The following is an 11,576-nucleotide window of genomic DNA, read 5'->3' as shown; positions in this document are numbered from 1 at the left end:
CTAAAAGATCATCCAGTCCCACCTCCCTGCATGGGCAGGGACACCTCCCACCAGCCCAGGCTGCTCCAAGCCCCATCCAACCTGCCCTTCCACACTGCCAGGGATGGGGCAGCCACAGCTTCCCTGGGCAACCTGGGCCAGGCTCTCACCACCCTCACACTCCAGAATTTCCTCCTCATGTCTCACCTCAATCTCCCTCTTCCAGTTTTCATCCCTTCCCCCTTGTCCTCTCCCTCCCTGCCCTTGTCCCAAGCCCCTCCCCAGCTTTCCTGGAGCCCCTTCAGGCACTGGAAGCTGCTCTAAGGTCTCCCTGGAGCCTTCTCCTCTCCAGGCTGAACAGCCCAACTCTCCCAGCCTGGCTCCAGAGCAGAGCTGCTCCTCTGCCACGATGCACCTCCAAAACCTGATAACCCCAAAAAGAACCAAGCTAAAACCACAGATTGCTGGTAGACCACCTCCATCAGCACCACTTTCACATCACACTAAACCTTTGCCTGGCAGAGATGGACCCTCTCTCCATGCCCCTCCCCAGGCTCAACCAGCCACATCCCCAGCGTATTTCTCTTGATGGGTAGGAGAATTTACCTGCCACTCCTGCCTGTCCTTCTCCCAGCTCCAGATGTGGCAGCAAAGAGCAGTTATTACTCGGAAGAGGCAGATAAAGGGAGATGTCACCACGGGGAGGTGGCCCTCAGACAGGATGTTTGGAGCAGAACATCCTGTGGGCCAGTTCAAAGCAGGCTGAGTCAACCAGCTTTCACAACCTGGGACACCTGGTGTCTGCTATTAAAGTAAAAAAAAAATAATAAATAGCTCCCAGAGTTTGCCACAAGAATCAGGATGAGCAGCCCGTGCCCATGGCAACCACGGATGTTCTGTTGTTACGTTGGGGATTTTTTGGAAGGAGCCAAGAAAAGACAAGGCTGGGGTCAGGCTCTGAGGTCTCTGAACGGGGCAACCAGGTCCATGATAAAACCCTTTCAATGAGGGGGGGGGTGTCTTTATCAAAAGTCCCTGTAGGCAGGAGGTTTTGGGCCAGGAGCTCCCAAGGCACAGCAGAGCCCTTCTGAGACCTCTCTCCCAGCCCACAGCAGCCAAGAGGAGGATGATGATGGTCCTGTGTCCCCCAGAAAGGGGCTGGCAGGACTCAGCAGCTGGTTTCCAGTCTCTGCACCTGTCGGGTGCTCAGCACTGCCCAAGCACCCACAGACACCAGCCACGGCTGCCAAGGTGAGCAATGCAAGTGCCTGCAGGTCAAGAGATGCCACAGACCACCCCAGTGACCCCATCGCCCTCCTAAGCACCGTGTTGATGGTGCAGAAACACTCTGGACCACTAACAGCCACTCTGTGCATTCCCAACCTTGTGCTTCTCCAGGTTGCAACCACAAAAACATAACTCCTTCTGCAACCAAGCAAAGAACCCCAACCCCACACCCCAGCAGAGCTGCAGGAAAAGCCTTGCCCAGCCCTGCCAAGAGCCACACACGTGAGCCAGCTCCCCAGGGAAGCCCCAAGGCTGGAAGAGCATGGAAACAAACCATCCTGCACCACCCTCCCCAGGGTGATGGGCTGCTCTCCAGCCCAGCCATAAAAGCCACCAACCCATAGCCAGGAGCTCTGTTCTCCCCATTATCTCTCCATCAGCAGCAGCAAGGAGGAGGAAGGACAAGGAGAAGCTGGGGTGGTGCTGGCAGGCAGCTGAGCCATATCCCCACCTCCAAGACACCTGGTGAAAGGCAGCAAAAGGGTCCTGGAACATCAGCAGCAAAGAGGCTTCCACGAACACAAGCAGCTTGACTCAAGCTTCAGGAGCTTGCTACCACCTTAAGCCAAGCACCAAGGAGCTCTTCCTTACAGACTTATCCCTAAAAATAATGAAGCAATAAATACTTACCTTGCTTGCTGGACAAAGAGCAGCCTTGGGGACCTCTTAGCAGCTCAGTTTTCCCAAGTGACCACCCAGCTCAAGAAACCCTTAGCCCAAAAAGCAGCTTTGCCCAAGCTGCTTCCCAGGCAGGAGGAGTCAAACCCTTGGAGAAAGTGGGAAAAGTAGGTGGGAGAGTGGCAGGTGGAGGGAGAGGGGAGGGAAGGAGGCCCAGCTGACAGGGATCTGCTCAGAGGACCAAGGTGCCTTCTTTCATGGCTTAAGGGGCCAGCAAAGGGTGAAGCCCATGGAGAAAAGTGTCTATGGAAAGGGCAACTTGTATGAAAGTACCTACTAGTCTTGTAGGTGTAGGAACTGGTGGAGGAAAGGGGGTTTCCAGGCTTTTAAACCATCACCATGACAAAAACAAGGATAAAATTGTGCCAAGTGGCAGGGGACAGCAGCCCAATGAAGCTGGGAACACCTGCCCTCCTCTTCCTCCCAGGGAAAAACCAAGGGAGGCATCTCTGTGTCCAACCCACTCCAGCCCCTCGAGCTAAACCCTGAACTGAATTGGATTTGATTTTTTATTTCCATGTTTGTTTTCTTTTTTTTTTTTCCCCCTCCCTCAGCTGTGACTGCAACATCCTCTCACCTGAAGGTTCATCATCAGGCTTGGTGCTAATGAAGAAAAATGTGACCATGTTTGTCTCCTTCTTGGGGGTGGTGGGAGGCACAAGCTAATTAAAGGTTTGCCAGCAGCTCAAGTGCTGCAGATGGATGGTTGTTCGGGAAGTGCAAAGTATGATGATTATTATTATCATGATGACAAATGCTAACACCAGCTCTCACAAACAGGCAGCAGAGGAGGTGAAGCAGGTGGTGTGAGCACAGGCAGGGCTTGTCCTGCTGCCTCCACCATCATTTCAGCCTTTCATAAACGTGGCCAGGAAGGGTGGCAGCAGCAGATCCTATCTCTGCCCCAGGAACCAGTGGCTCCTGGATGGGCTCTTGATGAAGGTCTTGTCTTTGTAGCTGGGGGAAGACCCCCCTCCCAAGATATTTCACTGAATTTCATATTTCATAGAATTCCAGACTGGTTTGGGTGTGAAGGGACCTGGAAGATCACCCAGTCCCACCCCGTGCATGGGCAGGGACACCTCCCACCAGCCCAGGTTGCTCCAAGCCCCATCCAACCTGCCCTTCAACACTGCCAGGGATGGGGCAGCCACAGCTTCCCTGGGCAACCTGGGCCAGGCTCTCACCACCCTCACACTCCAGAATTCTGAATGTCTAATCTAGATCTACCCTTTATTTGGCTGCTTTGGGGGGTGTTGTCTGGGTTCCCTCAGAAGAGGAGGCTTGGTATCATAACTGGGATGATCAGCAGCTCCTTCCTGCTCAACACCATCCAACAACATCAGGCTGCAGTTGAACAGGGCAAAAACCACCCCTGAGACATCACCCAGGGCAGCACAGCCAGCTCTGGACATGGCTACAGATGTACCCCCTGTGCACCCCAGGGTGTGCTATGAAGCCACTGGCTGAGAATCCAATCTATGTGTTGAAAAACACCTCAATATTCGGGTTGTGTTACAAGCAATTTCTCCCTTTCAGACCGTGCTGGTGTATCCATCACACTTAAATATAAAGACAGGGATGGCTGTGATTGCACCTCCCTGCATAATAAACCATTTACCCTGCACCCAGAAACATTTTTTGGGTTCCTAAGCTGTTTACAAATGTGGTTTTTAGATAAAAATTCTCAACCAGCCCTGAAAACCACCTGTATTTTCTTCCTTAATCACAGGCTGTATCTCTCCTCCTTCACTGACCTTCATACCCCAGGAAAGAATGTGCTCCAGAGCTGGAAAACAAATTAGCAAGCACGATGCTGACAGTCCTGGGATGTTTGTAGGAGCGGGGAGTTAATGAGGCAGAGGGAAAAAAGCTTTTTGTGGCCACGTGGGGACAAGGGACAACAGAAAAACCTCGAGGTGAAACGAGATGGTGACTCGATTAAGAGCCACAAAGAATGAAACCAACCCTTTCCTACCTTCAAAGGCTTTTAAAACCCGAGGTTGGCTTTAATCCAGGTGCTTTTGGGTGGAAATAACCCCTGATTTTTTTTTTGGGGGGGTAGGGAGGAGGAAGGTGGCTGCAAGGTGACCCAAGCCCAGGCAGCCTGGGGTCCGTGCTGCCCTCAGGTGGATGCTCAGTGGGAACGATGTTGGGTGGTTTCCAATTGAAAATCACTCCGGGCAGCGCAGAAATCATTCAGAGCTCCACACAGAGCTTTGTTGCTGCTCCATTCAGCTGGTTTCTTCCCTCCAGGCTGCTCTCTTTGTCACCTTGCACACCCTGTGGCTTTCTGCACCACGCTCTTCCCAAGCCTGTGCCTCGTCGTAGCAGCAAGAGGAATTTGTGCAGTTTAGGAAAACTGTTCCACTTGGCAGGCAAAAAAAAACCATTCATGATCTCTGCCATGTTCCTCATGTTCAGCAGTTCCAACTCAGGAGACTTATTTGCCCTGCCTTCATCAGGTGGGCTTCTGGAGATGGATCACTCTGCTGCTTAATTCTCTTTGCACCCAGCCTGTTTGCACCTCCCCTGCAGAATAAACTGCTCAGGGGTGGAAATTCAGGAATGCTGGTGGGCAAGGAGAACCAGTTAGTCTTTACAGCACTGGTAATGAGCAATAAAATAGAGGATGTACCCCCCCCCCATAGTCTGCAACAGGCTCTTTGCACAAGGGTAGTGGGGGTTGAGCTTTGCCCTCCCCAGGCTCTTGGACCTGCCAGGAGCTGCTTTTCTGTTCAATCATGAGCACAAAAATCAGCTGCCATTCCCCACCCTTCCGTTAAACAGCAGTGAGAAGACTCCAGTGCAGTGTGTCCTTCCAGCCCCAGGCTTTGAGACATGAACAGCTGCAATTCAGCTGGTCTTTATTTTCTTTAAATAGATATTTATTTATTTTTTGAATCCTCAGGTTCACTACTGGCAGATTTTCCTCCTGTCGAGGAGGTGACGTTCCCAGTCACTCTGTGCAAGGGATCAGGTGGCAAAAACCAAACTGTGTGGCTGTTTCATCTTGCTGTGCAAGCTGAGGGCCTTGATTTCCTTGGAAAACTGGGATGTTTTAGGATTCCCTGCTGTTTAGCCATGTATCTTACAGCCCTTCAAGGCATTACAGGTCTGAGGGATCGATTTGTCCAAGCTATTACCACACACTCTATAATTTATCAGACTTAAATTGAAGGATATCTGCTCAGTGAGGATTTTTATTTCACATTTATTCACTCTTTCAGCCTTTAAGTGAACATGAAAACCACCAACAAAACCCATCTTCAGTTCAAAACCTTGGGGATGAAATGTGTATAGTGTAAGATCAAGCTGTGCTGTTGCAAATTTGAAATGATCTTGCATTCATCACTCTCTTTCTTCTCCTTGGGATGACACCTTGGCCTGGAGATACACGACCTGGAGGTTTCCTCGGCTTCAATCATGGCAGGTCAGAAGAGCCTTCAGGAGCTTGGAAAAGTCAGCTGGCCAAAGGATGCTGTTCATCACCATGGAAATACGTGTGGGAACAGTAGGAAACACGTGTGGGAACACCCAGGACAAGACAATTTCATCAGGTTGGGGTTGCTGTGCTTCATTTTGTGGGTACAAATCAGGACAAAGCGGCTCGTTTCCGAGCCGGCCACCACCGGGCGCTGGGCCCGCCCAGCTCTCGGCTCTTCCGAAATAGAAATGCTTCCTTTGGCTTTTTTTGGCTGTAGCCATCGTTTGTCTTCCAGCAGAGGGGTGGGTGACGGGTGTCACTCCTCGTCGGAGCCGGGCAGGAAGGCAGCCCGGGAGGTGTCCCCCCCCTGCCGCACGCCCAGCCCGATGTAGCGCTCCCCGCCGCCCCGCCGGCACCGCTGGGCACAGCTGCAACACACCAGCAACACACACCTCCCGTCAGCTGGACCCCCACCCCAGGCCACCCCGGGGAGCCAAGACATCTCCCTGAGGAGGAAAGGCTGAGGGAGCTGGGTCTCCTGAGCTTGGAGAAGAGGAGACTGAGGAGCCACCTCATCCATGTTCACAAACACGTTCAGGGCAGAGTCAGGAGGACAGAGCCAGGCTTTGTTCAGTGATGTCCAGTGACAGGACAAGGGGCAATGGGTGCAAACTGGAGCATGGGAGGTTCCATGTGAATATCAGGAAGAACTTTGCTGTGAGAGTGACAGAGCCCTGGGACAGGCTGCCCAGAGAGGCTGTGGAGTCTCCTTCTCTGGAGACATTCAAACCCCCCTGGACACGTTCCTGTGTGATGTGCTCTGGGTGACCCTGCTCTGGCAGGGGGGTTGGGCTGGATGGTCTTTCCAGGTCCCTTCCAACCCCTAAGATTCTGTGGTTCTGTGAAAAAGCTGGGCTTTGCTCATTTTTTATTCTGTGTAATGTCTGTTTGCACAGGCCGTGCTACCCCTTCTGCTGCAGCAGCCCTGAGAGGCTCGTGGCCTGGAAGTGGGATAACACCCCCTTCCCATCCCTTTGGAAAAGCCCAGCTGGGGGCTGGGGATGTCTCAGCCATCAGACAGTGCTGTGCTACCTCTGTAACTCAGTGTCAGCTGCTCCAAAATCCTTGCAAGGGAGGGGACAAAGTCCCAGGTGGTCCTGGGAGCGCTTGGATTTCTCTCTTGAAGTTTGATTTTCAGCCCCCAATGCAGGGAAAAAAATAAGGGTGTGAGCACCAGGAGCAGCTTCAGGGCTATTTGACTTCCTGGTGTTTAATGCTTGTGCCTCTTGCTTGACACCCTTTTGCATTCTGTGTGCTCAACAAATAACCCACAGACCTGTTGCTGTGCCCCAAAACTTGCAGCCCTCCAGGGCTGCTTGTTCAGCCATGACTTTGTCCTCCAGGATCAGCTGGAGGACACCAACATCCCCACCCCTCTCTGCCCTGCTTCGTGCCCCAGCCATACCAGTAAGCCAGAGTGTAGTTTATAGCCAGGATGGCCACGGCAGCAGCCCAGTGCCAGAAGAAGCACATGGTGAGGAACATGATGTTGCTGTGATCCTTCTCATCCCACGTGGGACCTCCCCACGGCTGGAACAGCACGATCCCGATCTGAGCAGAACAAACAATTTATTACCTTGGGGGGAAAAAAAACAACAAATCAATGTACTGAAGGCCTCCAGCACCCCTCTGTCCATCTTGGTCATCACTGAGGGACCTGAGCCCTGACCAGGACAGTGGGGTTTTTGCTGGTCTCCTTGAAGTCCATCCATGCAATGAGAGGTCACACGAAGCAAGTCTGTGCCTGCTGTGTCTCTTTTGCTGTACAATACCCAGACACACTTGTCCCTCTGCACTGCAGACACTGACCCACCCTTTCAACCCTCCCTTTTGACATTCGACAAGCTCAGGCCAGTTTTTAATCTCTGAATAAACAGATTGAGGTGGCACAGCTGAGAAGGATGAGGGGAACTCACCTTTCTCTTCAGCGGTTTTGGGATTGGTTATCTCCGACTGATCTCTTTGCTTCTCCAGCTACGACCAGAGCCATCAGATGGCTGCTTTTTTATTGCTTGGTGGGGTCCCCATCTTCCCACCAAGCCAGAGGCAGTGCTGCAGGCTGCATTTAGCAGTTAGGGCTTGGTGGTTAGGTGCTGTGACATGGTGCTTGCTCACTGCCTTGTTCTGGTCCCCCCAGAGAAGCCATAAGCCAAGACAAACAGCTCTTGCAGCAGGAGCACTCATCAGAGATGACCTGCCATCAGTACATTTTCATTCTGGACCATGATCTATTTATGAATCCAGGCTGGGGGGGAGAATGGCTGGAGAGGAGCCCTGAGAAGGAGGACTTGGGGGTGGGAGGAGATGAGAAGCTGAACATGATCCACCAGTGTGTGCTGGAGCCCAGAGGCCAATTGTGTCCTGGGCTGCATCAACAGAAATGTGGCCAGAAGGGCCAGGAGGGGATTCTGCCCCTCTGCTTTGCTCTGGTGAGACCCCACCTGGAGTGCTGTGTCCAGTTCTGGTGCCCTCAGCACAAGAAAGATATAGACCTGTTGAAAAGGGTCCAGAGAAGGGCCACCAAGATGGTCCAAGGGCTGGAGCAGCTCTGCTCTGGAGACAGGCTGGGAGAGTTGGGGTGTTCAGCCTGGAGGAGAGAAGGCTCCAGGGAGACCTTAGAGCACCTTCCAGTGCCTGGAGGGGCTCCAGGAAAGCTGGGGAGGGGCTTTTCATCAGAGAAGATAGTGACAGGACAAGGGGTGATGGTTTTAAACTGAGAGAGGGGAGATTTAGGTGAGATATTAGGAAGAAATTCTTCACTCTAGGGTGGTGAGGAACTGGGATGGGTTGCCCAGGGAGGCTGTTGATGCCCCATCCCTGGAGGTTTTTAAGGCCAGGTTGGACGAGGTTTTGTGCAGCCTGGTCTAGTGGTTGGGTTCCCTGCTCATGGCAGGGGGGTTGGAATCTTTAAGGTCCCTTCCACCTTAATGATTCTATTCTCTTCTATGAAGCCCACCTGGCAAAACTATTCCTCAGGGACACGTGGTGGATCCGTGGTGGTTGGCTTTCCACCCCCCTCTTTTTCCCATTGCTCTCCTGCCTTGGTGCTTTGCTCCACAAGAGAAGACAGAACTGACCTGCCAAAACCACGTTCCCTGGAGGATGGTGACCCCGGCTCGGAACATCTCCAGGACAATGTTGTCACGGAGGAAAACCTCCAGGAGGGTGCTGCAGGCCCCCGAGAAGATGGCAATGAGCAGCAGGGTGTGGATGTGCTGGTCCAGCATGGGGCGGTGAAGGACGTGGTAATAAAAGAGACAACCTGCCAAAAGATGAACCCAGCTCAGAGACACCAGGGACACCCACCACGGCCACACAGCCCCAGCAGAGCCAACCACCCGCCTGGCTGGTGTGTTGAGACAGGTCACCACAAAAACAGGGGACTCCATGTAGGAACATCTCTCCAGCTCTCCTGCCATCCCACCACACTGGAGGGATGAGCTGACCAACTGTGGGGCAGGAGGATCTGAGCAAGATGGGCAGCAAGGGCAGAGGACAATGACTGGGTGCTTTCCTTGCTGTGTCTCTGGTGTCACCTTTCCAGCTCCTCCTGGAGCCAGGCTCCTGCTGTCTCCTGCCTTTCCATGGCTAGACCTCACCATTTTCCTGGGAGCTGGAAAGGATTGATTTCCTTTTCTTCCATTAAAACTGTGCCTGTTGAGCTGCCCTGCAACTGCTTCAAAACCCATCAGGGAAGGGAAGATAAGAGATTTGCCTCCTCTGAGGGTTTCTTGTATAAGCAAGATCTTAATTTCCTGGTGCCTTCTTCCTGCAGGATGGGGTCTGGAATCCTGGCAGTCCAGAGACTAAATTATATCCATGATCTGCAGAAGCAGGGAGAAGTCACTTGGATTTGCCACGTGCCAGGCAAGCAGATGAGGATGGGGATGCCTGCAGCACAACTCATGGCTCTCAGGGGACCATGGGCCACACAAACAGCTCTGTAGGTATAAGAGAAATGCTGCATCCACCAACCATCTACCATAATGAGGAGACTGGTGCTTTGTGCCTCTGTCACCCCCAATCCCCAGCAGGACCCTCCTGATGCCTGTGTTTGCCATCTTGCTGCAGACAATGCTTTGATGATGTATCAGCTATGATGTGTCCTGGGTGGAGAATGGATTCAGAGTAGTCCTGAGGAGGAGGACTTGGGGATGTTGGGTGATGAAGAGCTCACCATGAGCCAGCTGTGTGCAATCACAGCCCAGAAACCAACTGTGTTCTGGGCTGCATCACCAGCAGTGTGACCAGCAGGGCCAGGAAGGGGATTCTCCTTTCCTTCTCTGCTCCAGTGAGACCCCCCTGCAGGGCTGCGTCCAGTTCTGGGCTCCCCAACACAAGGACATGGAGCTGTTGGAGCAAGTACAGAGGAGGCCACCAAGATGATCCAAGGGCTGGAGCAGCTCTGCTCTGGAGCCAGGCTGGGAGAGTTGGGGTGTTCAGCCTGGAGAAGAGAAGGCTCCAGGGAGACCTTAGAGCACCTTCCAGTGCCTGAAGGGGCTCCAGGAAAGCTGGGGAGGGGCTTGGGACAAGGGCAGGGAGGGAGAGGACAAGGGGGGATGGATTAAAACTGGAAGAGGGAGATTGAGGTGGGACATGAGGAGGGAATTCTGGAGTGTGAGGGTGGTGAGAGCCTGGCCCAGGTTGCCCAGGGAAGCTGTGGCTGCCCCATCCCTGGCAGTGTTGAAGGGCAGGTTGGATGGGGCTTGGAGCAACCTGGGCTGGTGGGAGGTGTCCCTGTCCATGCAGGGGGTTGGATCTATGTGATCTTTCAGGTCCCTTCCAACCCAACCCATTCCATGATTCAGGAGGTGTTCAGAGCAGTACCACAGCCTGGCAAATGTTGGTCCCTCTCCTCCAACACCCCTCTGTTTAAGCTTCACCTTGTACTGACCTTCCACAAACACGGCCAGGGACAGCGCCAGGCGATCCAGGCCCTGCGGCACCGCGCTGGGGGAGATGTAGGTGAAGACATCCACCACCCCAGAGAGCCCGTAGAAGAGGTACATGGTGGTGTGCTGCCAGTTCATCAGCTTCACCCAGTCACGGTTCTCCCCGGTGTAGAGGTACAAGTGGGGCCCATCCGGGACAAACTGCTCAGCCAACATCCCTGCGTGGACACCAAGAGCTCCCAGTTTATACACAAGGATGGTGGATGCTACTCGTGGCTGTGGGGTGGGGAGGGGGAGGTTCTGAAGGGAGAGCTGATGGTTTTGTGTTAGGGAGAAAAGGCTGGATATAAAAATGCACAATTAATGGTAGCTCAGCTTTGGGGAGGGGTCAAGAGGGTGGTGAGAGCCTGGCCCAGGTTGCCCAGGGAAGCTGTGGCTGCCCCATCCCTGGCAGTGTTGAAGGGCAGGTTGGATGGGGCTTGGAGCAGCCTGGGCTGGTGGGAGGTGTCCCTGCCCGTGCAGGGGGGTTGGAACTGGGTGATCTTGAAGGTCCCTTCCCACCCAAACCATCCTATGATTCTATGATGACTCAGTCATTTGACATCACACTCTAATAGAGGTCAGCACAAGATGAACATCAAGGCCACATCCAAGCCACTTTCACTGGAGTCAGAGCTCCAGTCCAGCCACGGCCTCAAGCTGGGAAGTCACCAGCACAGCTAATAAAACATAACCCTTACCTATTAGAGCAAAGATGATTTTGATGCTCCCTTCAATGGCATCCACACGCTGGAAAACAGAAATCCTGTGGGATTTCTTGGCTGCTTTCTGGCTCAGATACCTCAGTGGGTATTTCACAGACCACCAGAGCCCAAAGAGGAGGAAGAAGCTCCCTGGAAGTGCATGACCCTTGAAGTTTGCCATCCTGGCAACGTCCTCGGACTACAAGGCAAAGAAAACAACATCACTGTGTAACTTACACCTGGTATTTGATGGAATGATGGAAAAAAAAAAATGGGATTTGCCTTGCAGGGACAACAGGAAAAGGCTTGACCAGGCACAGTGGAATAAGAAGGAGACGTGGGAACATCTGGGATCTCTGTGAGGTCCTTGCCCCAGGACTGGGAAATGTCCGGAAACTCTGGAGCCTGGACAAGTTTGGCAGAGGCCTCATATCAGCTGCAATCTCTGACAGGTCCCAGCCTGATCCTTGTATCCCCAGGGATCCCTCCCAGCAGGAGCTCCTGCTTTTC

At 53.2% G+C, this 11,576-nt stretch overlaps 1 protein-coding gene across 1 annotated transcript; it reads right to left on the bottom strand.

The window, feature by feature from the left end:
- Positions 1–5,687: 5,687 nt before the first annotated feature.
- Positions 5,688–11,259, bottom strand: TMEM45B (transmembrane protein 45B). Its single transcript, XM_051638489.1, has 5 exons — positions 11,064–11,259; positions 10,326–10,541; positions 8,509–8,693; positions 6,837–6,982; positions 5,688–5,799 (listed from the first exon to the last, which is right to left on the bottom strand). Exons 1-5 carry the CDS (start codon positions 11,245–11,247, stop codon positions 5,688–5,690), a joined length of 843 nt encoding a protein of 280 aa, XP_051494449.1. The 5' UTR covers positions 11,248–11,259.
- Between the last annotated feature and the right edge of the window lie 317 nt (positions 11,260–11,576).

Source organism: Apus apus, chromosome 22 (assembly GCF_020740795.1).
Source record: "Apus apus isolate bApuApu2 chromosome 22, bApuApu2.pri.cur, whole genome shotgun sequence".
NCBI classification, from domain to species: domain Eukaryota; kingdom Metazoa; phylum Chordata; class Aves; order Apodiformes; family Apodidae; genus Apus; species Apus apus.
Note: the sequence above shows the minus strand (reverse complement) of the source record. Positions and strands in the feature narration are given on the sequence as shown.

Coding starts and splice junctions, on each gene's coding strand:
- TMEM45B (XM_051638489.1), bottom strand. CDS start 11,247: ATGGCAAACTTCAAGGGTCATGCACTTCCAGGGAGCTTCTTCCTCCTC. Junction 6,983..8,508: donor AGGGAACGTGGTTTTGGCAG/GTCAGTTCTGTC, acceptor TGTTCTGCTCAG/ATCGGGATCGTGCTGTTCCA. Junction 5,800..6,836: donor AACTACACTCTGGCTTACTG/GTATGGCTGGGG, acceptor GGTGTGTTGCAG/CTGTGCCCAGCGGTGCCGGC.